At 49.7% G+C, this 25990-nt stretch overlaps 3 protein-coding genes and 1 long non-coding RNA gene across 4 annotated transcripts in view; all 4 read right to left on the bottom strand.

The window, feature by feature from the left end:
* fstl4 (follistatin-like 4) overlaps positions 1–1155 on the bottom strand; it is an 86020-nt gene extending 84865 nt beyond the window's left edge. The window contains exon 1 of the mRNA XM_078787917.1: positions 943–1155. The gene's annotated coding sequence lies outside the window, so the exon portion shown is untranslated. The remainder of the gene's footprint in view (positions 1–942) is intronic.
* A 659-nt stretch (positions 1156–1814) lies between these two features.
* LOC144894588 (uncharacterized) lies at positions 1815–13461 on the bottom strand. Its single transcript, XR_013625229.1, has 3 exons — positions 13021–13461; positions 4579–4756; positions 1815–1937 (listed from the first exon to the last, which is right to left on the bottom strand). It is a non-coding gene; the product is annotated as an uncharacterized LOC144894588 (long non-coding RNA).
* A 1721-nt stretch (positions 13462–15182) lies between these two features.
* lg21h5orf15 (linkage group 21 C5orf15 homolog) lies at positions 15183–19023 on the bottom strand. The gene is made up of 3 exons (XM_058087107.2): positions 18885–19023; positions 16384–17201; positions 15183–15935 (listed from the first exon to the last, which is right to left on the bottom strand). The coding sequence occupies exons 1-3, from the start codon at positions 18994–18996 to the stop codon at positions 15801–15803; spliced, it is 1065 nt and encodes a 354-aa protein (XP_057943090.2). The 5' UTR covers positions 18997–19023; the 3' UTR covers positions 15183–15800.
* A 390-nt stretch (positions 19024–19413) lies between these two features.
* On the bottom strand, positions 19414–24518 carry vdac1 (voltage-dependent anion channel 1). Its single transcript, XM_058087895.2, has 9 exons — positions 24373–24518; positions 22690–22759; positions 22509–22558; positions 21844–21996; positions 21716–21768; positions 21419–21646; positions 21057–21207; positions 20427–20484; positions 19414–20224 (listed from the first exon to the last, which is right to left on the bottom strand). Exons 2-9 carry the CDS (start codon positions 22754–22756, stop codon positions 20133–20135), a joined length of 852 nt encoding a protein of 283 aa, XP_057943878.1. The 5' UTR covers positions 22757–22759; positions 24373–24518; the 3' UTR covers positions 19414–20132.
* Between the last annotated feature and the right edge of the window lie 1472 nt (positions 24519–25990).

Here is a 25990-nt window from a genome sequence, read left to right as displayed (position 1 = left end):
GTGGCCCTCACGTAAACAAGGAAAGAGGAAGTAAGGGAGGTTGAATGAAGGAATGAAGTAAGATGTTTCCTTCCTTCAACTGTGCCAACTTTGGAATGAAATGATTTAGAAAGAAAGGAATGGAATCCTCTCATTGCTGCCTCAGCACTCTCGTCCTGACAGGTAGAAACAGATACTGCTCATCAATAAACACAACCACCTGACGTGGCTACTAGCGCGCCACTGAGGAGCAGAGGAGGAGCAGAGGAGGAGCAGAGGAGGAGCAGAGCATAGAGCGTGACCCAGCAGGGTGCACTGTATTCGGGCACGCGCGCCAAGCCGCCGCCATGACGCCACGGAGGTCTCCGCCAAACCTTTTGCACTTTGCACGCTCCAGGCATGGTAGCGATGCGACATCATCATCTTACGAGCAGCCCTAGCTAGCACGTGACGCGGCGGGCTTCACGTGTGACGTCAGCAATAAAGCTGAATTCCAATGTATTCTGTCACCACCTGGTCTGCGTCACAAGTAAGCGGCAGTAACAAGACAGGAAGTAGAAAAAGAAAGACGAGACCAGCACACAGCAGCAGGAAACGAGCACATTAAAGAAAGACGACATGAAGGACAGTAAACCCGGGTCAAAGAAGAAAAACTCATTGGATTGGACTCTGGGACTCGCCCTGCAGCGTTGAAGCACACGCCAACAACCCAAATCATCCCTCGTCTATCGTGGATAGTTGCTTCCAGACCCGGAGGAGCCAGGAGTCAATTTCCACAATGTAGTATTCAATATTCATGGATGGAATATTTGGTCATACTTTTTCTAAATACTTTTTCTAAATCTAGATATTGGAATTTACTAGTTGAACTTCTACACGTCACCTTGCACTCTATGTGTATGCAAGCAGCCCCGCCTCCACCCACCGAGACCAAGACACTGAATGACTGACAGAAGGACTCACTCTGTTCATGGTGTTGGTGGGGCAGGTCTCAGGGTGGCCTCCCGTCAACGGATTAGAGTTCTGCTGTTCATGGTCGGCGTCGTGGTCGGCGTCGTGGTCGGCGTCGTGGTCGGCGTCGTGGTCGGCGTCGTGGTCGGCGTCATGGTCGGCGTCGTGGTCGGCGTCGTGGTCGGCGTCGTGGTCGGTGTCGTGGTCGGCGTCGTGGTTGGCGTCATGGCTGCTAAGACAGGAATCAGTCAATGAGACACGCAAGCGATGTCTTCTCCATCAAGCCTTCTTCAGCAGAATGGACCGACATTGCATCAATAAACACGGACATACAAAAGTTGTTCTTATTATTTATCACGTGGAATTCTTCAAACATAAGCTCACACTTTCTTCCTAAAATGAGACAATTTAGCATGAATAAGCAAATATGTCTTCATGGTGCATACTGAGGCATCAAACAGCATATGGCCGCTCCTGGCACTGAGTGAGGACATGAGTGAGGACATGAGTGAGGACATGAGTGAGGACATGAGTGAGGACATGAGTGAGGACATGAGTGAGGACATGAGTGAGGAAGAGGAAGGCTGAGACAACAAAGTGCAAACATGACCAAATATATAAAAGTCACAATCATATGAACATCAACATTGTATCAATATTGCATCAAAGTCTGGAGCCAAAAGGACAATTTCTCTTCATCAGAGACACCAACGAGCGGGAATATCGGAATGTTCAAATGTAGCCAGAACACCACTGGTGTTATATTCCACAAACATCACAGAAACAGAGCATATTAGGATATTAATACTTTATACTTGTATATACTTGTATATACTTGTATATGTATACTTGTATATTTGATGATACTTGAAATGGTTACTCACCTGTTGAAACAGGAATCAATCAATGAGACGTGCAGGCAACGTCTTCATCTCCATCAGGCCTTCATCAGCAGAATGAGGAAGTGGAGTCAGTACTTCTACTGAGGGAGACTCCCTGCACCGCCCCTAGTGGCCGAACTGGGAATAGTCATAATGATGGCGTATTTGCCAAAGCAGTTCCCAAAGCTGGGAAAGTCAAATGTTGGTGAGCATAAAGTACCAAAGTATTCTGTTACAGTACCTCAAACAAAACAAGGGAGATTTGTGGGGGGGCGTCTCATGTGGCTTGCGGGTGATGGATACCCACAAGCCCCCCCCCCCTCGGCATGACATAGAAAGAGGAGCTGGGTGGCATTCCTGGTGGTTCCATCCCACCATCGTAAACCAAGAGCCTGGAGGACAACCCCTGGCATGTCGTGCTTCCCATGGAATTGTAGCCGCTCCAAGCGGAACATTCATTTTCATTAGGGGGCGGCCCCCGGGCGGCAGCCCCCGGGTGGCAGCCCCCGGGCGGCAGCCCCCGGGCGGCAGCCCCCGGGTGGCAGCCCCCGGGCGGCAGCCCCCGGGTGGCCCCTGGCCCCGCCCTTCAAGACGTTGTGCGTTTTGCCTCCATTGACACTTCACCACACACGACATGATCCATCTTGATGACGCGCCTCCTTTTAGGGAGGAGCAGATGGCAGCCATGTTGAGAGGGATTTGAGCGCCAGGCCACATTAATAAAAGCAAATATTTGAAGGCGCCGGCAATTAGCCGCCCCGCACGGCTGCTCTGGAAAGTGGAATCAGGGCCGCGGAGACCCCAAAAAGCTGCAGGTGCATCATTTGTTCACTCGGAGAAGGCCGCCCAATGGGGGCTGCCCAGATGGAAGCGCCCAGTCTGGGAAATGCTGGAGCTTGCAGGAATGTGGGATTCCACCAAGGAATGCTTTTGATGAATGAACCTGTTAGCTCAGATGTTGCACTTATTCATTAGGAATCCTACTTTAGTACTTTTACTGCATTCAGGTTTCACTTTTACTTCTCACTGCAGTCGTGGACTGGGCCTGACCGGGTCAAAAGGGGGGCACCCTTGCTGTACATTTGGGGGGGGTATCTCCGTGTATGGAAGTTAGCATCCACTTGTGATGAATGACATGTTTTCTCTGGGAATGGGATACTTCTGGAGACAAAAGAAAGGATGGGGGGGTTAAGCTGGGCCTGTCCATTTGAATGGCACCTGGGACAATGGAGCGTCTTTTGAGTGCGGCCATGTTGCTTGTCTGATGACATTCAGCAACAAAGTAGCACTTTAAAGCTCATTGACTTCGTGTCCAGCCGCCAGTCGCACACAAAAAAGCTCAAATCCTCTTAAACAAGTCAATTGGCTCACCACGGCCCCCCCAGCCCCCCAGTCCCCCCAGCCCCCAGTCTCTATACATGTGTTTGTGCGCGTGTTTAACTGTCCTCCCTCACAGCCGCCAGCATCCCTCCATCCCATCGATTAAGTCGTCAGTCGGCCCCCTCGTGTTTTTCCAGAGATAATGTTTTAATTAATGGACTTCAATATCTAATTAAGATGAGATGTAGATGCTTTATACAGCTCTTTTACATGGAAGGCACGTGGGGGGGGCTGTAGGATGTTGGATCAATAGGATGCTGGGGGGGGACACTTCACTGACAAGGTGAACATGACGTGAATGAAGACTTCCATCCACCTTCAATGCTTTGGTGCTATTGGGGGCGTGTCAGAGTACACATGACCCCCCCCAGGTCCCTTCGCTACAACTGCACTACCATCTTCTACCATCTACTATCTTCTACCGTCTACCATCTACTGTCTTCTACCATCTACTATCTACCATCTACCATCCTCTACCACTTTCAATGATGGACCACCTAAGAAGGACTGGAAATACTTTGGAGGAAAATAGCAGAAGTGAGTTTTTACCACCTGCCACCCCAATGCCAAGGGACCAAGGGGCCAAGGGGCCAAGGGGTCAAGGGGTCAAGGGGACAAGGGGACAAACATTTACAGCATGAAAATTGAAAGAGATGTCAAAATAAAAGGAGTTGTAATTTTACAAGAATAAAATCTTTAAAATGTAGAGGAAAAAAACTCTATTTCTAACAACAAAATAAATAGATGTATTACTAGCATGGAGTTGAAATATTCAACAACAAATATGTTTTGGGGTCCAAATAAATGTCATGCAGGTGTAAAAGTAAGCCAAGTCTTTGGTGGGTCATTGAGGTCATGCAAGTGTAAAAGTAAGCCAAGTCCTTGGTGGGTCATTGAGGTCATGCAAGTGTAAAAGTAAGCTAAGTCCTTGGTGGTTCATTGAGATCATGCAAGTGTAAAAGTAAGCCAAGTCCTTGGTGGGTCATTGAGGTCATGCAAGTGTAAAAGTAAGCTAAGTCCTTGGTGGTTCATTGAGATCATGCAAGTGTAAAAGTAAGCTAAGTCCTTGGTGGGTCATGCAGGGGTCTGGTGGGCCCTGATGGATGCTGGACCTTGGAGGTAAAAAGGACGAGTCGAGGCTTTCATGAATAAAACAAACAAACTGGGCAATAAAAGGCCCTTCAAAATAAGTGTATTCTGCTAATTACCGTGTATTACTTTCTAAATAAGCCAGAAGAAAAGGAAAATAAATCCAAGGTGACTGGAGGTCATCCCGCTGACCCTTTCATCATACGTCATGTTGCCCTTCAAAGTAAGAGCATGTCAAGGCAAGCACAAACACGGCGGCGGCGGCTCATTAATTTATGGGCCAACAGGACAAATGTACCTGGCAGAGCGGGGGTCAAAGGTTGGCGTGCCCCCCCCACAGTCTAATGAGCGGTCAGTGCAGCGCAAGGTGACTTTGATCCATCAGCACAGCCACGCTATTGGTTCCTTGACTCCTCCACACGCAGCAGGAGGGGGGTTGGTGGTCCAGGGCCTCGTCCATCCAGGCAGTGATGTCCCTTATTGATTAGACATTGATTGACAGGAAAGACCATCAGGGACACCTAAAATACTAACATCAATCAAACTAACTTTGCTCATTTAAAGGGGACCTGTGATGCTTTGGTCATAAGTACTAGAACTGTAGTACCAATGTAGTATTCTGCTGTTAAAACAATCTGACCTACAACTGTAGTACCAATGTAGTATTCTGCTGTTAAAACAATCTGACCTACAACTGTAGTACCAATGTAGTATTCTGCTGTTAAAACAATCTGACCTACAACTGTAGTACCAATGTAGTATTCTGCTGTTAAAACATTCTGACCTACAAGTGTAGTACCAATGTAGTATTCTGCTGTTAAAACAATCTGACCTACAACTGTAGTACCAATGTAGTATTCTGCTGTTAAAACAATCTGACCTACAACTGTAGTACCAATGTAGTATTCTGCTGTTAAAACATTCTGACCTACAAGTGTAGTACCAATGTAGAAAAGGAGAAGGAGAAGGAGAAGGAGGAGAAGGAGAAGAAGAAAAAGAAGAAGGAGAGCCTCCGTGATTATCCTTCACCGTGCTCATTGATCCCCAGACCGTATCGCCGGTGGCAACGGGGCTCCCGGCTCCGACTTCCGTGGCCTTTGTGCTCGGGCGGCGTGTCAAGATGAGAAAGCCCTCAGCCTGGAGGGGCCGCCGGCCTCAATCTCCCCTCCAGGCTGAAGAATCAAACATCTACCTTCTCCTCAGGCCTCATTGTTCTTGTGCGGGCCGGAGAAGCGGCGCTGGCGTCCGCCTGACGGAGAGATCACGTCCTCACAAAAGAGGCGCTTATTGAGGGCGCGGCCAAACAAATAGCATTCTTTTGTGGAGATGCTTCTTCATCACCGCAGACGAGGAACACGGACAAAATCAGCCAAGACGAAAAGACTTGCCACCTTCCTGATCCCTTCCTGATCCCTTCCTGATCCCTTCCTGATCCCTTCCTGATCCCACTTCAATGTTCCAGGTGATGAAAGAAATGTCAATATTAGTCCATGACAACACTTTTTGGACAATTTTGGGAATGAAACTTGATCTTATTAAGGGTTAATATTAATAGTCACAAGCTTGATGTGAAAAAAGTGATTGTTCTCCTGTTAAACACAACTTAAGGGAATGGAGTGAGCTTTGGGACTCCAGCCAACCACAGGGAGAGCCATTACCCACAAATGGCCAAAACATGGACCAGTGGTGAACCCTCCCAGGAGCGGCGGGCCGACCAAAATGACCCCAAGAGGTCACAAAAGACCCCACAAGTTATATATACGTATATAATGCCTTCGTGCTAACCACTCGTCCACCGTGCGGTCTAAGCTACTGTCAAGTGTTTTTGTTCTTGGACAGCAGCTCTTCTCCCAATATGCTAGCTCTTATGTTTTTGCTAGGAAAGCAAACAACGGGAGTGAGTTGCATACGTCAACAACGTCTGCTGATGTTCTAAAATTAAACCACGCCAAATAAGAAGCAGCGGCGTGGTGTCTTTCATGGTTTTGGTTTGTGAGCGTGATGAAAAGGCAGCGATATGAAAGCGTGACAGCACATTAGCGTCCTTTCATGGCACGCTGTACCGTGCGAACGCCGGCGTATGGCGCGTTTAAAATATGAAAATATGAAAATACACCAAGGACTGTCAAACTTGAAGGACGCCGCCTTTCAACTCACAAATGTACTACACTTTTCATCAGGGCAAAAAAAGGCACTCAAACGAGCCAGCCGCCTCTCGGGAATCAACACTACGCTGGCACTCGTTCAATTCCACACATTTTTCCTTCAGTGGCGGCCATTTTACACCTTTGCTAACCCTTTCCAATAAGATATACAGGAAGGCTGTTAGCTCAGGAGGAAGCACCCTGTCTGACCTTATGATATTCTATGTTGACGCTGGCCTCCGCTTCCTATTAGCAAGGCGGGGATGCTAACGCGATGTGATGAAAATACAGGAGCAACATGCTAGGAACACGTCAGGCCGCCGCACGCCATCTCATACGGGACGTCCCGACAGGACAGACGTGACGGTCCAAAGGGCGGGACCTTTTCCAGGAGACAAAGCGTTTGTTGCGCCGCACCATCCTCGCCATCCTCGCCATCCTCGCCATCCTCGCCATCCTCGCCATCCTCGCCATCCTCGCCATCCTCGCCATCCTCCCGTGTAACTTTATTTGTTTTGTCACCCAAGCAGATTTTTGGAGGACTGACAGTCGCCGTAACGAGCATCTGTTTCCCGCCATCTGTGTGATATGCAAATGAGGCCAATGAATATTCAGACAGGACTCCCGTCCTCCGAGGCCAGCGGAGAGCGGAACGACGACGCCGAAGGAGGCAAAGAGGAAGTAGGAGCTCGTACGCCAAATGACAGCTCGGCTAATTTGGAAGAATTTACGAGCGGCTGCTGCTCCGCCTCCCCCTCGTCGTCACCCGGGCGGCCCCCCCTTCGGCCTTCAGGCTTCCCGCCCGCTCGGCTGCTCGCTCTGCCTTCCCGCCGTCGCTTTTCTTCGTCCCGCCTCTTGTCGCCGCCCATTTCATTCCCTCGTCAAGCCGAGGCCGCCATGAATTATTGGGGGGGGGGGGTGCGAAAGCCAAATTAGGAGGGAGATGCAACACTGTTTCAGGTTGCCGTGGTGACGGCCTCTCCATCACGTACGTCAGCATTAGCGAAGGACGAAGGATAACCAAGGAAGTTGGTGGCAACCATCTTTAGCGATGCCAATGGAGAGGGAACGGAATCTATTCACTGACCGGGAATCCAACCAGCAACCTCTACAACCTCAGCCACGCCGCCAGGCACAGAATAAGCAGGGCAGTCCAAATTTGATATAATGTTACATATATCCATCATATTCATATTACAAGATTTTCCCAGAATAAAGTCCCAATATTATGATGTCATATCTGCAGCATATGGTTGAAAAATTCATTTTTACATGTTGAGATATTACCAGAAAGAAAGAAAACTAAAGAAATGGCGGCAGGCATGCTGCATGGCGGGATTATGAAAATATGCTGTTATAGAAGGCATCATCACCATCATCATCATCATCACCATCATCATCACCATGCTGGGTGTCCATGTTCATTTTGAGCGTGGGACGGGGTCGGCCCCACCGGAGGAGGTCAGGCCGTGGCGCTGGGAAAGGAGATTAGGTTGGGCCAATTAGGAGCGGCGTGCTCCCCTCCCATCTTTACCAGGTTGACCTCTGACCCCGCTGGTGTGGGCTCGGCCCGTGAAATATGGATGCACGCTCAATATTTAACGGCGCCATCAAAGCCGGCCTCGGGTCGGAAAGAAAAAGGAAAGAATAGGAGGCGGCAGTCTGTGGGAATGGGGGGGGGGCTCATCCAGCGCTGCTATTGGACTAAACCTTTCTATACATGACATGTATATTACATTACATCATCATATTTCATGTCAACAATAAGCGTGTTCTTGGGCAGCCTGTAAACTGTCCCTGAGACTCCTAGGCTATTTTTAAAGGGAAGTTTAGCTTGAAAGCTCTGGTGCACGGCTCCCCCCGCCCCCCCAAGACCAAAGTTATTTGGAAGTACGTTGACTTCCAGAGAGAAGTGAGAAGGTACTGGAGCACTGCTGCTATTTTATACAGTGGTACCGGGGCACCCCGGGGCCCCCAACTAGGTCCCACCAGGCATAGCCCAGGACAGCCCTCTGGGGTCTTGTGCCCATGTGACCATGACTGGAGAACAGAATGAGTGTAAACAGTATTAGCAGCGCTAGCATTAGCAGCACTAGCATTAGCGGCACTAGCATTAGCAGCGCGCTAGTGAGTTCGATCCATGCTTATCCTCACCAGGGTGGTGGGTATGCTGGAGCCTATCCCAGCTGACTGGTCACCCGGACAAACAACCGACAGGCAAACTGGATGGAGGGAAACATCCCATCATATCATATCATTGTGGATGTGCCTGACAATACCAGAAATACTAGAAATATACTCCCTGCCAGGCGAGTCCCATAAAAGCGCTGCTGTCAGCAGAAGACGAGCGGGAGTCGAGCGAAAGACGAGCGGAACTGATCCAATGAATGCGTTCGTTTGCCACTAAGCCTCGTTTGTCAAGGCCGTCACTAAGCCAATTAGGAGCAACGCCTCTTTGGTAGGTCCGCACGTCCTCCGACACGCCCTCCGACACGCCCTCCGACACGCCCTCCGACACGCCCTCACGTTCCTAACGGGATCCTAACCAGGCCTTTACACTAGCCGCACGGTGGTGGAGTGGTTGGCATGGAGGCCACACAGTCAGGAGATGGGAAGACCTGGGTTGGGATCTTCACTTGGCATCTCCGTGTGGAGCTTCATTGGCCGCTCCAGATTGTCCATAGGAATGCATGTGTGTGTGTGTGGGGGGGGGGGGGGGTTATCTATACGTTAAGCTAAGCTAGCTCGTATCCTCTTCCCACGTTGCATCCTTTGTTGTCCCTGCGGTGTGGCACGTGATCTTGGCCGCCCCAGGGAAGCTACTTTTAAAGCTCCGCCTTAATTGCTGGGGAAATATTCTCCTCGGAAGCGATGAACATCGGGGACGATATGCCGCATGCGTTCCCGCCGACGCGTCCGACAGCAGCATGTTGGCGGTCCATCGGCGTTTCATCCCGACAGCCGACAGTGAACTCGTTACCCTGTGAAACCCCATCCTCCACGCCGCCCCCAGCATGAAGGCATCACGCCATATCTGCCCAGGAAGTCCGCGGCAGGTAGCCCCCGCCTTCAGTGACAAGCGTGGCGCCGGCCCCTAACACGCTGAAGATTAACCTAATCTGCCGTCACCGCCGCAGACATCGCTGGCGGAGGAAAAGCTTCCTCCCGGAGAGGATTTGCTCCCGCTTCTTGAAGTAGACCGTGTCCCGGGATAATGTGGGATTTCCGCCCCAAAATGCTAAATAAATATCAAGACATATAGCATGTAGATTAGCACGCTGGGAGGCGGCCATGCTGGATCAACTTGTCTCTCTCGCTTTGGGATCAACACTTCCTGCTTCCCGCACTTTCTATTTTTACTCCAATGAGGAGACGACCACACTTCCACGTATAATTATCATAATCATAATCGTTATCTTATGTATGTTAGCAACCTCACAGGTCATGTGACCTGAGGTGATTGTGTTGTCCGTGAAGGGGTTCACTCCTGCCGCAGCAGCATGTTACTGTCGCTGCACATACTTTGCCAGCGGGCAGCGCCACACATGAAGTACTAGAGTACTAGCTAGTACTAGTACTAGTACCTAGCGTGACGCTGGTGTTGGGCCTTTGTCCTGAGATGTGGACTCCTATAGAGCAGCTACAAAGCACACAGAGCTTTCCAGATCTTCCAGACTCGGCACCTCTTCCTGCTTTTGTTTGTTCAACGTTCCACTGGATGGGAAGCAGGGAGCTTTTGGGTTTGTTTACTCATTTTCTAGGTAGTTGGACCACTGGTGCAGTTTTCAGGTCATTCAACGCTTTTGGGAATATTCTTTGTTTCCAGCTCAGTCTTGGTCTTGGTTCTTTGGTGGCCACGTTTTATGGATGACTTGGACTCAGTCGTTGGTTAGCTACTGGGGCTTCTGATTGCTCACCACATCTTCAGTTCCTTCCTTAGTTGGTGGGTTTTGGTCCACGCATTGGTGCTTCCTGTTTGTTCCCAGTCACCAGCACGAGGAGGAAGTGGAACGAAGCACCCAAATGTTGGATTGACCTTGGCAGATCTGCTGCCATTGTACTCATGAGCAATGGAGTTGTGTAACACGTGTAAACACTTGTGCCCTCGCGTCCTTCCCACCTGTGATTCCTGCTCGCCTTTTAGCCGACCGCCGGACGTGCAGAGTCGGACATTCATCACGGCTCCAGCGCTCCGAACACGGAATGTGGCTGGCGCTCATAAATCTCGGAGTCACGGGGGGCATGTTCGGGGAAACCTTCACCGTTTGTCCTGACGAGGCTGCAGATGGCGTCTGCTTTGGGGCTATCCATTTTCCTCAGCAAGAAGGCGTCCTTTATCACGTTTCCATCAGAGTGAGACGTCCTACAGAGATGTCGTCTGGAATGAGAGCGGACTGAAGGCCCTGCGTGGTGTCGGCCACCTCGAAATTAATTCCCAGGTAATGTGGCGGGTGGCGCTGTAGCTCGACCCAGATGACCAGTTAGGCAGTCGGAGAAGAACCGTCATCCACACGGAAACGTTTCAGGCCCAAAGGCCTTAAAAGGTCTTTGTTTTAGGGAGCCAGACGCTATTTTAAAAATGGCGTCCCTGGAAATACAGGCGGGTCGTTTCCGTGGAGACGAAGCACTGCTTTTTTTCTTCATGAGACATGGGGGGGCATGGGGGGGTAACAACCTAAGAATTGAGTTTTTGAGCGTTTGAGGTGGTCCATTCCATACGTGGCGTGTTCCCACAGCCGCAGGGCTCCTATTGGCCCGCTGCCTGGGGATTGCTATGATATGCCCTGATGCACGAAGCGCCGTTTCAGCTCTGGGCTTCGTTTGTTTACAAAGTCAGAGAGGAAGCAGCTGTTGCATTTGACACCTGAGCTTCCTTCTCTGCTTGTGGAGCGTCCTTCAGGGCCGCCGCTAGCACCCAGCTGTTAGCGCCCTTCCCAACACTCGCCGTCGGCTCTCGTTAGCATCAAGTGCGGCCGCTGGAAAGAGACGGGTGTAGGGGGCGGTCCGCATGTGGTGCCGCCGCCATAGCTGGGCTGTCAAAGTGGAAAGCAGAAGTAGTCCGACTCTCTGGAGAGACCTCCACCAGGAGTGCAGCAGGTGGCGCCGTGATGGAGGTGGCGCGCGGGGACGAAGGGAAGGAGGACGCGCGGCAGACGTGTGGCGGTAAATGGTGGAGGGCAGATGGTGGTTTGTTGGACACCCCAATAGATCCCCTCGGACGCCGCACCGGAGCAGACGACGGTCCTGATGAGGCTCCGAGTGAAGGACACGCAGGACATCATCTGGCCGAGGTTTTACTCGCCGTGGTGTAGAAGGCGCTACGTGACCTCACGTCGTCTTCCATATGATAGCCACATCATCAGCGCCTCATTGCTGCCTTCAGAGGTTTTTCCTCAAGCCAAGTTACTTGATCTAATGAAGACCAGAAGCCATAGAGCGTCCGGACGGCGGCTGGACAGAAGACGCCTTCACGGCGTGGAAGGCAGCAGTCGGCGACCAAAGACGTGTTTTTATTGGCTGGCCAGCAAAGCCGCCTGTTTGTTTCCAATTCCCACAGCTCAACATTGTTCCAGCGTCAATAACTCCTTTCACCTTTTCTTTCTCTGCTGCCTCCGACTCCTTCAAAGCTCCTGAGAGGCTTTATCCGCCGCTCCTTCTGCTCCATTGTGTCCTCCTCAAAGCCGGGCAAAGGCCGACGGCCGGCGGCGGCGTCCAACACAAAGAACACGCCGGCGACTCTGCACGCTTTTGTCTTACTTTGCTGCTTTTTTCTTTGCAGGAAGTGGAAGATGGCGAGCTACACGCCATCGTCCGTTACCGAGCGATACTTCTCGTTTGTACGTGACGCATCCTTCTTTGGCTTTGCTGCTCACGAAGACGAGCGATGGGTGGAGATGTCTTGGGCTTTGCTTTCTTCCAGAGTTGAGTTTGGGGTGTTGTCCCTCGCCCCATGTCAAGGTCTCGTAGGGGAAGAAACCCGGATCCAGCTTTGCCCCAAGCCCCGCCCCTTGCCAAAGTGGTTGTTTAGTATGAAAGCACCAACGTTATCCCATGAACATAAACGGTTATCATATGGATATTTTGCTGGAAAAGATATTGTGCTTTTATGTCTTCCTGTCAAAACAAAAAGCCCTACGGAGCTGCAGAAAAGACGAGACGGAGGACAGAGTGACGATGAAATGCTAAGCTAAAAATAAGACACGCGTAGAAGGTGATCAAAGATGAACGCTGACGTGACGAGGCGGCGGGTGGAGATGCTTGAAGGCGTGATGTCTTAGTTCCTCAGTAACTACTCTAAATGTATGTGCCTTAGCCATCAGTTCCTCAGTAACTACTGTATTTCTGCGTATTTGGAGGACAAACCAGTCAGAGCTTTTCCTCCCGTCACTCACACACAGCACCCGGGCTGGTTAGACTTTGATTTGTGATAGCGCTGTGTAGATGGACGTACTTGGCCACGCTGAGGTTTTTTTAACATCCAGACCCCCAGGGTGAGCCTGATAAGCTCTGGCCTCAGACCCCCCCCCCCCCATAAATACAGAAGGAAGACGCTGTTGCTGAAATAATAATAATAATAATAATAAATAATGACTGACCACCAACCAGTCCAACAGTCCACTGGTCCAGTCCAGCTGCCGCCACGTGGCCTGGCCAGAACGGGAGCAGCACCCCGTCTCCCGTATGTGCAGTGCCTGGCTCCGAGGCACTAAGGCACTGGTTCAGCCTTCATCTGCAAACACCAAGAGTGCACATTAAGGCTGATGGGCGGCACATTCCACATTAGCCTTTTAGAAAGCATCAACATTGACGGCAGAAGGAAGCACAAATGTGGAGTGGAGTGTGGAGAAACATCTGGATTCATTTCATTTCCACCCAAAAAGCTTTGCTCTTCTTATCAGGCAGCAGAGACTGCAAATGTTTGCTTTCCTTGATTTCATCAAACTTCCCTGCTGTGCTTTTCTGGCTCCACACGGCCGCCATTGCTGTGTGCATCCTGCCCCCTGGTGGCCACAGGCCTCCACTGCAACGCTCCAGTGTGGGGAAGGGACATTTTGGCATTTCAGCAGCATACTGGAAATATTAAAGTCGGAACATTGGGGAAAAGAAAAACACATTTGAAAAGTTGGAATATTCTGGAAATAAAGTCATAAATAAGAAGGTGTAATTAAGAAAACAATTAAAGAAAAAAAACAGCAGAAACAGAAAGACTAACTCTACAAGACTACAGAGAAAGTCCTTTTCTAAGGAGAATACATCCCTCATATGGTGAGCAGTGGCAGGCTACTCCCCAGCCACGGCCTTCGAAATGGAGGGCTGCTAGTTGTATTCCTTCCCTTTCTCGAGCCCTTTCAACAGCACAGACAAGACAATGTATTTTCTTCATTAGCACTCTTTACCATGGACAAATGAAGTCTCCTTCGTTGTTGCTAAATACTGACAGCAAGCCATCAGGTCATCAGCAGCAGCAGCTGGCTGCACGGCGAGACTCGGAGACCCGAGTTCAATTCCCCCTCGGCCATCTCTGTGTGGAGTTTGCATGTTTTCCCGTGCATGCGAGGATTCTCTCCAGGGACTCCGGCTTGCTAGGTTATGCTAGGTAATGCTAGGTTCATTGCTAGATTAACAAGTTACCTTCATTGGCCACCCCAAATTGTCCATAGGTATGAATGTGAGTGTGAATGGTTGTTTGTCTATATGTGCCCTGGGATTGGCTGGCCACCAGTCCAGGATGGACCCCCCCCCACCCAAGACAGCTGGGATAGGCTCCAGCACCCCCACCCCGTGAGGATAAGCGGTAGAAAATGAATATTCATTTTGCACATTAGGACCTTAACGAGGGTTTACTAGAGCTACGAGATGCAAAAGCAAGAAGGGGGAGTTGGAAATCAAACATGGAACTTGTCATTAATAAATAATAATAAAGTGAAATAGTTTCTTTCACCTGATGAAAGGTTGAAGACCACAGGTTATAAAAGCCATCAGGCATTGACACGGTCAGCCCTCCTGATGGCTACATTTTGGGAAGATCCTCAGCATTACCCAACAAAAAATGAGCCGGAGGATGGATGGGCTGTCCGTCAAGACACGGGGTGGTCCCTACTGGTACAGACTGCGGAGCAATAACCATCAGACGTCATCTGCGGGAAAAGGCTTTCATAAAGAAAAAAGGGATCACCAGGGAGCATCAAACATGGGACCTTGGATAGGGGGAAGAACGTTGGCTTCTCTGATGAGAAAAAATGGAACCTTGACGATCCAGACGCTTCCAACATTCCTGGCATGATAAGGAGATCTTGTTATGGATCCATCGTGATCCGGGGTGCTTCTTCAAACGGCAATCATGGCTGCAATCACAGCAGGGTGGGCGTGCTGGGAGCTGGAATAGGTGCAGATTGTGGAAGATCTAGAAAGCGTTGTGTGCGGGTTATGGTGTGTAGCTGCTCTACAGGAGTCCACCACTCCATACCACGGCCAGCATGGGCATCGTTGGTTCCTTTAAAGATCAAATAGCTTGAAATATATTAGGACAAAATACATGAGAACAATACTTTGAGAAAAACTACATCAAGTGGTCATTTTTGGAGAATTGGCTTGGGAAAAAGTTATACTCTGGAAATAAAGTCATAATGTCATTCTGGAAATAAAGTCATAAAGTCCTTCATAATGTGAGAACACTTTTACAGGCTGAGAAAGTTGAAATATATGCTTTTTTTCCCAAATCAAAACAAGCATCGTGCACGCATGAGGCTGAGCGCTCTTCAGTTGATTTGTGCTTTATTGTGAAAGGAGGATGATGGTATGGATGCTAATCATACACGTGATATGAAAGTGCCAAGTATGGAATGAGTAGCGTACCGTGACAGCAGAAGGCCTAGCAGGGTGCTGGTAAGGCAACCAAAAGTACTCATGTTGGTAATGTGGTCATGTGGGGCTCCGCAGGGCAGGCATCTCTCTCTCTCTCTCTCTCTCTCTCTCTCTCTCTCTCTCTCTCTCTCTCTCATACACAAGGTGAAGACTGAGTGAGTGGGGGTGTGTGGATGATTGACAGGGACTTCACCGAAGTCATAAAGCAAAGAGGAGCGGCCAGGAGACCTGCATGGCAGCATGTGGCCAGTAGGGGGCGTGTAGCAGCATCCTTTCCAATCAACTCTTTTTCTACTCTGCATAAATATGACTTTTACCAGGAGTACACTCAAAGTGTCATTTGTTGGCTGATCAGAAGGGGGGGGGGGTAAAAGCAGATAAAACACCCCCCCTTGAAATGAAACAACCCAAGAAATGCAGACCTGTAGAAAATAAGAAAAACACATCAGGATGCCAAACAAACATGGATGCCCACCAACAAGGCCAGCATGGGGGGGTCTGGACTCATGGTTCAAAAGATGTAGTCGCGGGTCATCTTGAGGGACGGCATGGCCTCGTTGACGTTCTGGTCCAGGCGGTGGTATTCCACCGTGTTGCGGGAACAAAGACTCTCCTTCCAACGGCGGCTCTGAGCCAGCAGGAAGATCTGGACGTGGGTGAAGAACATGTGACCATGTCATACCAGCCTGTTAGCATTAGGTGATTATGTTTACGATGGCATTATTGGACAGCCGCTGGAAGGTGGAAATAAAGCCTCCATCTATCACGTCAGTGGATGGAGAAGCCCACCCCCAGAAGTAAACAGCAACTAAAAGGCCAGCAACATCATCTATGGCTACAAAGAGTTTGTGTTTGTCTGGGCTCGGCAGATTGGTCATATTGGAATGTTTGACCCCCTGCTTTAAAGGAACCTGCATACGCATCCTGATCCAGGATTGGTTTCACCTGGCCCTGCTCATCCTGGCCCTGCTCATCCTGGCCCTGCTCATCCTGGCCCTGCTCATCCTGGCCCTGCTCATCCTGGCCCCCCAGCGGCCCCAAAGTAAAAGGATGCACAGATCATACGCAGACAGGAAGTGTGTGTGAGGACCAACCTTCCTCTTGTTGTGGTAGGTGATGTAGATGATGGCCACCAGGAAGGCCAGGATGACCAGATGGAAGAAGAAGTGCGAGTCCTCGTCGTCCGCATTGTAGAGGGCGGGCCCCTTGTAGCTGGGGTCTTCCTTCCTGTACGGCGCCTCCACTCGGATGACCGTCTGGTCTTTGGCGGTGGCGTCGCCGGCTTCCAGACCGTACTCCGCCTCCAGATCTTCGCTGTCGGTGTAGTTGTCCTGGTCGTCGTCATCGTCGTCGTCTCCGTATTGATCCGTGGCTTCTTTGCCGGCAGGCTGCAGGAGTTCCAACTCAAGGTCCTGCAGAACGGCGGTTGGGTTCTGAGTAGCCAAGGATTTAGAGTCCAGGGCGGTGGTGTCCTCCACTGCGGGCTTGGTGAGTTGGGGGGTTTTGACAAAGGTGGGGGTGGAGGTGGTGGTGGCTGCTTGTGGTTTGGTCTCCGGCGTGATTTTAGCAGCTTTGGGTTTGTCTGTTGTGACCACGATGTTGGATGTGGTGGCTTTGGTCTCCTGTGGTCCTGCATGCTCAGGTCCTTCAGACGTTTGCTTCGGGTCGCTGGCAGAGGAACCGATGATGACCAGACTGCTTTGGTCCTCTTTGGGCGCCTTGGGTTGACTGGATGCCGTTTGGTTGATGTCGACTTGCTGGATCTGGACTGGTGCCGAGGCGTTGGCGCTGGGTCCTGCTGGATCCTTCGATGCTGCGTTCACTTCAGCTGCCAAAGGTTCTGGTTGAGTGCCGTCTTTGATGCCGGCCAGGGGAGGACTTTGAGGCCCGTCTGCTTTCTTTGCAGGGTCATCTTCAAAGCGGTAGGAAACAGTTATTAGCGTCATCTTAACACATGCAACCTTCATCCTACTCATGAGACACCTCGTGGTGCAAAACCCAACACTCTGCCCACATTTCCCATGACGTCCACCCAAAAGGGAAGGAAATGTGTGTTCATGTTTCAAATAACGATTGGGAATGATGGGCAACATTCCAAAAAAAGTCCTTCAACAAGCAGACACATGCGGTCCATATGGAGACGGTCAGCACCAGGCCTTTTATACCTGCACAGGGTTGCCAGGTTGGAGAATACCACATAATCCTCCACAGATGTACCACATGTGCTAACTATGGCCTCTTTAAAAAAGGTAAATGAATAGGAAGACTACACAAATAATCCAAAAGTCAAAAACTATTTACACTGTTGTGTTAATTATGTAAGAATGCTTAGGAGAGATCATTTTCTAACCAACACCAATACCAATACTTTCTGTTTGCCAAGACCAACATGATCATCATCTACTTAGTTTATCATCATCGGAAGAGAAAAAGTCGTATCGGGACAAAACATGCATCCCCTGCTGTGTTGATATGCTAGATGGCCTTAACGAGGAACCTAAGTGTGTGGCGCTAACGGCTGGTATGCGGCAAACAAGAGCGTTGAATAACCTCCATTCAGACGACCATGTGAGGTGATCCAGCATCCCCGTGCTCCCTAAATGAATGCCGTGCACCAGGCAGCGTTGCTCAGAGAGAAGACACCAGGAGGGGTTGAGGCGTCCACCAGGAGAAAGGAGCTATTCATCAACACGGGGCAGCGCCAGCATCAACACTCGAGTGAACAGATCGTCTTTGTAGAAAGGCCACATAAGGAACCCATTCCCAACCTACACGCCTGTGCAATACACGTTAGGGGGACATTAGGGGTCTCACAAGACCAGTCCATGTACGAGATATTGTCCAGGGGAACAAGATAACATTTTAACATTCATTGTAAGGAACGTACAATGAATTTTTTTTTAAATCACATGATCGGCATGATGGCTGCTCGTAGCGTGTGCCCGAATACAGTACACCTGGCTGGGGCACGGCCACGGCTCCCTCCGCCTCTTTCCACTTCTCCTGGTAGCAGTGATGTGCTCCTAACGATGTCATCATATTTCATAGGACAAATCAACAGGTACACTCGCTCCAATGCACAAACCACAGTTAGCGGTAAATAAAATAAGTACATCATAAAGAAGTTACTTTTTTTAAAGAGGAGATAGTTAGCACATATAGTACATCTGAGGAGGAGTGATCACGTTATTCAACAACCTGGCTACCCTGCGTGTGTATAAAAAGCCTGGTGCTCTCTGCAGCTGAGTAAGTCAATACACAGATGCAGGCATAATTAACACCTTCGATGGTTTATCAATTAAAACTTTCCGAGTGTTGTCCCAGCGAAGAAAAGATCGTATGCAACTAATTAATGCCACATATTAACTCTACATAGTCTTGTCTGTAAATAATGTCATATATTTAAAGTAATACACGTTTGTCACATCAATAGAAACTTGGGACGGAAGCTGTCGGCCTGTCAATCAAAGCCTGAAAAGACTCTGCTGGTGCTAGCATAACCTGCTAGCTAGCTAGCTAGCCTCGCGGCTTAGCCCTGGCAAGCTAACTTCCGGATCACGTGAGCCGCCAATAAACGCCACGAACACGGCTTTACCTTCCGAAGTGGCGTTCATCGGAGCCGGCAGGCAGCCGCCGACCAAAAGCTGGAGGTAAATGAGAAGGGAGAGGGCGCAAATGTTCTTCCTGCTTCGTCTCATCGTCGCCATGTTTACTGGCAGCAGGCACGGGGGGCGGGGAGGGGGCGTGGTTTAAGCGAAACTATGATGCGTCACCACCGTGGGCATTTTTTTAGTAACTAATAAATATCGAAAAACAGAAGCTGTGATCGTTTTGACTGACACAACTTAGGAATGTGTTGCAAAGCCTTTATGATGGACATGAACGTGACTGAGGTCAATGGGAAGTGGTTGCCATAGTGACACAAGAGCATCGCTTTATAATAATTACTTTTCAGGCACTGATAGTCTAATATAGGGTGGATAAAATACGGTATGGGGACCTTTTCCGGGCAGCTACATTAGAATTTTACAAGAAAACTAAAAAACACAAAAAGTCATAATATTTTATCTGTCATTTGTATCTTTTAGACGCAGGAATCTCACAATAAAAAGTACACAAAGGCGACTGGTTGGAGATGTTTATTTCTTCAGGAAATGACAATAGCGTCACATGAACACTGCGCACGACGCCCACAAAAACATGAGTGGAAGACGAAGCACGTCCTGGACGCATTCAGTAACTCTCATCCACAGGACGCAGCTATCTAACCCCGTCTTTGCCTCCATAAGACTTCACAGCTGGATTCAACTACACGGGGTGCCCATACACTAGTGTTGCTAGAAGTAACAAGACACGAGAGACAGAATGTACACATGGGAGTGTGCGTGTGTGTGTGTGTGTGTGTGCGTGTGTGTGCGTGTGCGTGTGCGCGCTACCTCCAGCTGCTTCCATCTTGTTCTGTTGTTCTCAAGCTGAACAAAAATAAATGATTTCATTGCCTTGTGAGAGGCAGGAATGCTTATTGGTTCTGAAGCTCTTCTGCGTGTTCTAATCTTTCTTTAGTCACGTGATTGGCTGCCAGGGTGGCCGTGCTCGAGGCTACTTGTTCCCTTCATACTTCTGTTTTCTTCCCAAAACATAAATGTTCCCTTAAACGTGGTCCTTTAAATGTGGGTGGCGGTCCGACTTAGGCCACCACTACTCATCCACTGTCGTGGCACATCCGGGGTGGGGGATGGTGGGGGGTGGGGCGAATCATTATCCTTATAATTTATGTAATTTGAGGGGGGATGTCGGGAGGGCTGGAGGGGCGGGAGGGGGTGGTGTTTGGCAGCAACGGCCTCTACGCCTGGAACTCGAGGCCGAGGCCGAGCTTGTGGCCGCCGGCGTTGATGTTCTTGCCGTCGAGGAGAGCGGAGAGGGTCAGCTTGATGCCTGCGTGCGTGGGACCAGACACCTAATTAGCCCTCATTCATTTCCATTTCAACATTTGAACATTTGAACACAGTGACAGATTCCCGCTTCCTGTGGGAGTTGCCTCCAGGACCACCACAAGTAAATTGATGCTCCTCACACGGCTCCTGCTCGCTAGATGGAATGAAGGTAAAGCTCATGCTGAGGTTATTTGGGGTCTCACCTGGTTTAAGGGTCTGCGTGTATCCCAGGCCTATGAGGCTGGAGTTGTTCACCTTGGCCTGTGAGAGACGACACAGTCAATCAAACCTGGTCTAAAGTAGGACTTCCTTCATTCCCATCATCCCTTTTTCCCTCAAACTCAATTTCCAAAAATGACAACTTTGTTTTGTTTGCTTTCATTGCCATATTAAAAAAGAATAGGTATACATTAAAAATGAAGGCAGAAGTGCATTTGATAGCAGGTATAATGTGTCGTGGGGACACATGAACTCATGAACACGCGTGTACACACGGTTCAGTTCCAAATGTGAAAATGGTGTTAGATATGGAAATCAGTGATTTGGATGTAAAAGCAGCCTTTTAGTGTGGTCTGTGTAGTTGCCATATCCGAGCTGTGTATTTGCGTCAAAGAGTGTATTTTTGTGTATTTTTTCACAAAAAGCTACTTTCCTCCCTTTTCTAGTTGGGAACTGATATTTCCTTGAAACTAACTTTTAACATTTTTAATTAGTTAAGTTTTTTGTTTAATTGTATTTTTCGATATTTTAACGTGTAGGCCCCCACCCTCGGCTCTTTGTGACGCGCCCCTGGCTCAGACTAAAAGCGGCGAGCCGTAGTGAAGCTTACACACCGAGAAGGATGCGTCGGGGTCAATCTGGTACTTGGCGGCGATGCCAAAGCGGGTGTTGCTGTTACCGGCGGTCCACGCCAGGTTGACGGCAGTCTCCAGCTGCTGGTTGACCTTCTGGTAGATGGAGCCGCCAAACTCGGTGCCATCGTTCCTGCAAGAGCGAAGCAAACAAAGCAGGATTGGAGACAGCAAAGCGGATGCACTCCATCTGACCCCAGGAGTCACAGACAGGCTTAGCCGAGCGGTCGCCCACTGTGTGCCGTTAACTGGCTTGTGTCCACTCGGTACGCTAAATCCCATCAGCTGGACGACGTAGCCGCTCGAGCGCCTAGCACAGCTTTTCAGCTGGCTAACTAGCTTACACGTTTGTATGCAGCTGGAACTCGTCCGTCTTGTATCCCACGGCAAAGTTGCTCTGGGTGATCCTGTTCCTGCCCGCCTCAAAGGTCATCTGGTAGCCGGCCAGCCAGCCCTCGTAGCCCACCACGGCGGCGCCGTGCACGGCCGTGCCGTTGATGTCGTAGTTGACGTCGCAGCCCAGGTTGATGTGGTCGCACTTGTAGCCCGTCTTCAGCTTGCCACCCTTCTTGCTGCGGGGCAAAGGACACGGAGGTTACACAACGCCAAGGGTCCCGCTTCTTGCTCAAGCCGTACCGTACCCGGTGTTTGGCGAGAAGGAGGAGTCAAAGGTCAGCTTCAGGCCCTTGGCCAACTGCAAAGAGGAGCTTTCAGATGACTGGGAAGGAGCAAGACGTCAAATGTTTTGCGTCCTCAAGCGGCCACCAACCTGGTCTTCGATGGTGATCTCGGTGCCCAGGGTGTTGTCGGTGTTCCACTTCTCCGTGAAGGTCAGCCCGTGCTCCGCCCACTTGTACTTGGTCTCCAGGGACCCGGCCACCTTGCTGGTCTCGGTGTTGGCAGAGCCTGTGCTGGTGAACTCCTGTGCACGGAAGCGAAACAGCAACATGGGTCTTCAAGTTGAAGATTTAGCTCCAAAAGCGGCCACTCTTACATTTGGACCGCCCTTTAAGGCATGACCCGACATCCCCACTGACCGTCCGCTCTCTCGCTCGGAGCCCCCCTACGTGCTACCTGGACGTCCTGCTAGAGCTCCACCAATGTACTCTCAGGTCCAAAGTCTCATCCTATGGACGTTCCACCACTCATATGAGATGGCAGCCAGGAAATACCCCTCCCCCAAAATAAATCATGTTGGGCCACTATACTTATGTGCCGTGTGTTTCCTGTGAGCCTCCTTGCATGCTTGCTAGGCTACGCCACGCTACCACGCTAGTCACGTAGCATAGCGCCTACGCACGGGAGACACGGGGCGGGCTACTTGCTGGGATGTCGCTAATGTTGATGAGCACCCTGCAGAGCGGTTATCAGGGCAGGAGGCTGCTGGGCTCGCGCGTGAAGCAGATAATCTCATCACAACTGCTGCCGTCTTACCAGGCCATTCTCAGACTTGGTTTTTAAGTCCAGCTTGATGAGCCCAAAGCCTGCGGAGAAACGACAGCAACAAGCGAGGGGGTCAAAGTGTGCGTCTGACGACCGGGACCTGCTAAATATAGTCCTAAAACATCCTGAGGGACACTCATCAGCTTTGGATGGATAACAGCGTGGCGCTCACCGTATCCCTTGGTGAAAACGTCCCTGGCAGACTTTCCCAGGTCAACGTAGGTCGGAGGTACGGCCATGATCTGCAAAGATGGGCGTGGCATCGTGACGCTAAGGACAACACAGTCTTCACTGCTTGGGAGCGGCAATTCACCACACCCGACTAGCCTGCTGCCTAAACGGGCGCGCTTGGCTGGGAACAGGAACGGTTAAACAGGAACGGCAGGGGTGTCCAAAGTGCGACCTGGGGGCCATTTGCAGCTTGTGGCTGAATAGTGATGATTACAACAAGGAAATGTATAAAAAGTTGAAATGAATCAAATATTAAGAGAAAGAAGATTAAAGAGTGAAGTTGAAATGACCAATCAGATTTTTCACCTATGACAAAGCTGAGATGGACTTGATGGAATCTTGGAACATATACAGGTTCCTACCCAATGCCGAGCTGGCGGAGTTGCGTGTGGTAAACGTTGGCTTTGGGGCTTCATTTGGAACCAAGCAAGCCATTCCAATTACTACAATTATAGTTATTACAATATTATTACACCGCCCGCCCATCCCACTGCCGTGTCCACCCAAAACAAATACATTAGGTGGATGGAGTGAGGTTCCACCGACTGGAAAGGTTAGCGGTCAGTAACTTTTTGTGTCTCTGAACCTCAGCTTATCTCGTCCGCTGTGTGTTTGACCACGTCTGTTATGGCTTCCTATGGAATGTGGTGGCTCACCACAAGTACATAAAGGAACGGGAAACCCCGGGATAAAGATGTCACTGTGGGAAAACGTGCCTGGAGTATCCCCAGCCATGCAGGTTTGTGAAAAGACGTTTGTTGAGCAAGACGTCCCCTCTTTGTTCTACCCCAGACGTGTTACAACAGCACGGCGCCTCGGGATAACATGACGCTCAACTCTGATAGCGTACGCCCAGAAGGTGAAGACCCTACGGCAGGGGCGGCGAACTCCTTGACAGCTATGCTTGATCTCTGGGGGTGTACCCCGCCCCTGGACAAAGGCAGCTGGGATAGGCTCCAGCATACCCCGCAATGCCACTGAGGATTCAAGGGATGGTTCTGAAATAAAGTTGTATGACATCCAATCAGCGACACGTGACTGGCCTGTCCAGGGTGCACCCCACCAAAGTAGGCTCCAGCTGAGCAGTGACCCACGATGGATGATGGCTGAGGGATGGATGGCCTCGGTGGGGGTCAGGAAGCTAGCCGAAAGATCATTGAGTGAAGGAATACGCCGCCGTAAAAAAAAAAGCAGCCGAGGTGTTTTATCACTACATAAAAGACGTGACACTGAGGTTTAAGACAGACATGTTGGTTAGAAAGGTTTCGGTTTAAGTCCAATTGAGCCATACATAGAGGTGATGACAGTTAGCATTAGCTTGCTACCAAGGTGGACAGCGGGCAAACGCCCCCACCGATTCCCATATAGCACATATATGTGTTTGTGACCTGAGCTGAATTAAAGGGTGGTATTCCCGGCTAATTGGGCTTAGCGTGGTACGTTTGGCCTTCAACCCTGCCGTCATGCCAAATGACCGCACCGTAAAGTCATTAGCCTCCAAGCTAGCAGAGGGCCGAGCATGACGGCTGCTCTTCATACGTCAGTAGCTCAACACAGCCACATGCTAAACCGTAACACATTGACGCCACAAATAAAATCACTTTTAGAGGAGAACTATCCGTACCTCGGGTGTGGTTTGCTTGTCCGGACCGAGAAGGAGCGTGTGGACGTCTGAACAAGGGAGGCGAGAAGGAGGAGGCACCGTGTCGCACACGTTACAAGTCACGCAATACGCTAGAGATGGTCAAGTATTCACCGAGTCGTTCAAATCTCGAGAGTCTTTTACTGAACCGGGACGTCTCTGGTAACTTGTTCACCTATATGAGCTACAGTATAAAGGAAATCGGGTAACGGGGCATTAATTGTGCAAATGTTAATCTAATTGCATTTGTATAAATGTATTAACCCAGTGGAAAACAGCGAAACATTTGCTCCTTGACTCAAATCAACTCTCCTTCCCACGTCTTGTTTCTGTTGCACTGTTCGCTTGTGATATTGCGATATTGTTTAACCAATAGAATTTGTTGACTTTGTGGCATAACACTGTGGATTCCCACGGTGAAACCAAACTCGAGTGAATTGCGTTTTCGAGTCACTTCAGTGAGTGACTCATAAAAAACTCGAGTCAGTAAAAGGAATCAAGCGTACCATCACTACAATGGCAAGCAGCCGTCAAAGATGCTACGGGAGCTATGGAGGGCAAGATGGATCCCTTCCTGTTTGCTCCTAATTTGCTCTCAAGTTATGACGTCGGAAAAGTGTAGGCATCTCTCGTAAACAACTAGGATTGTCATATTGCTGGCTCTATTTTGTATCTGAAAAAACGCCCTGGCCTTCTTGTGAAACAAAATAGTGCCCGTGTTCGGCCCCAAATCAGCACCCTGAACTCGGCGTGGCGTTTTCCGGACACGTGAGGGACGCTATCTGTGTCTGAGTGACTGTCTGCGGTGCTGCTGCTGCTGCGCTGTCGTGAAGCTGTTGCTCGTGGGCGGTGTAGTGATCATCCGTGGCCACCAGATGGCAGTAGTGGCAAGTCACCTCCTTTCCTAACCGGACTTCTTTTTCAAGTCATTTTTATTTTATTTTATCATTTTATTTACGCCTGCTTTGACGCTACACAGCACGGAGAAGTCAAAAGGAAATAAAATCATTTTCATGTGAATCATTCCAATTCAAGTTACGCTAATAAAGTCAAATAATGAAAGCCGTTTTAAAAAACATGACAGCAACAATAGGATTGTATCATGTTGGAGAGTAATTCAGCTTCATTCACATAACTCATGTCTACAGAATGACATCAAATCTCATCTATTATTATTAGTCTATCCCAGCTGTCTTGGGGGAGAGGCGGGGTCCACCCTGGACTGGTGGCCAGCCAGTCCCAGGGCACATATAGACAAACAACCATTCACACTCACATTCATACCTATGGACAATTTGGGGTTTCCCAAGTCTCATTTTCTCTTATGATGACTATAGGGGTGTTATGTCATGTCTACGGGGCTCTAGTCATGTTACAAGTGTATTAAGAAGGTGGTAAACATGTCTTGTTTTCTTTTATGATGTCTACTATATTGGGTAATAGGTGACTATAGGGGTGTTATTTCATGTCTGGAGGGCTCTAATGATGCTAACAAAGTGGTTAACAGGTGCCATAAATGTTGCACTTATGAAGAAGGAGGCAATGCATTATGATAAAAGAGGGATTCCTGTATTGAATTTGAGATACCTGTGACGTTTGT

The sequence above is a fragment of the Doryrhamphus excisus genome, linkage group LG21 (genome assembly GCF_037039965.1).
Source record: "Doryrhamphus excisus strain RoL-2023G ecotype Guam linkage group LG21, RoL_Dexc_Guam_v1.1, whole genome shotgun sequence".
Taxonomy (NCBI): domain Eukaryota; kingdom Metazoa; phylum Chordata; class Actinopteri; order Syngnathiformes; family Syngnathidae; genus Doryrhamphus; species Doryrhamphus excisus.
The sequence above is the reverse complement of the archived record's forward strand: the minus strand, read 5'-3'. Positions and strand labels throughout refer to the sequence as shown.

Excerpts from the sequence above, each read along its gene's own strand:
- lg21h5orf15 (XM_058087107.2), bottom strand. The coding sequence starts at position 18,996 with ATGGCGACGATGAGACGAAGCAGGAAGAACATTTGCGCCCTCTCCCTT. Across the intron at positions 17,202-18,884 it reads GATGAACGCCACTTCGGAAG|ATGACCCTGCAAAGAAAGCA; the intron begins GTAAAGCCGTGT and ends ACCGCTTTGAAG. Across the intron at positions 15,936-16,383 it reads CCTACCACAACAAGAGGAAG|ATCTTCCTGCTGGCTCAGAG; the intron begins GTTGGTCCTCAC and ends ACCCACGTCCAG.
- vdac1 (XM_058087895.2), bottom strand. The coding sequence starts at position 22,756 with ATGGCCGTACCTCCGACCTACGTTGACCTGGGAAAGTCTGCCAGGGAC. Across the intron at positions 22,559-22,689 it reads CGTTTTCACCAAGGGATACG|GCTTTGGGCTCATCAAGCTG; the intron begins GTGAGCGCCACG and ends GTTTCTCCGCAG. Across the intron at positions 21,208-21,418 it reads TTCCAGCTGCATACAAACGT|GAACGATGGCACCGAGTTTG; the intron begins GTAAGCTAGTTA and ends TCGCTCTTGCAG.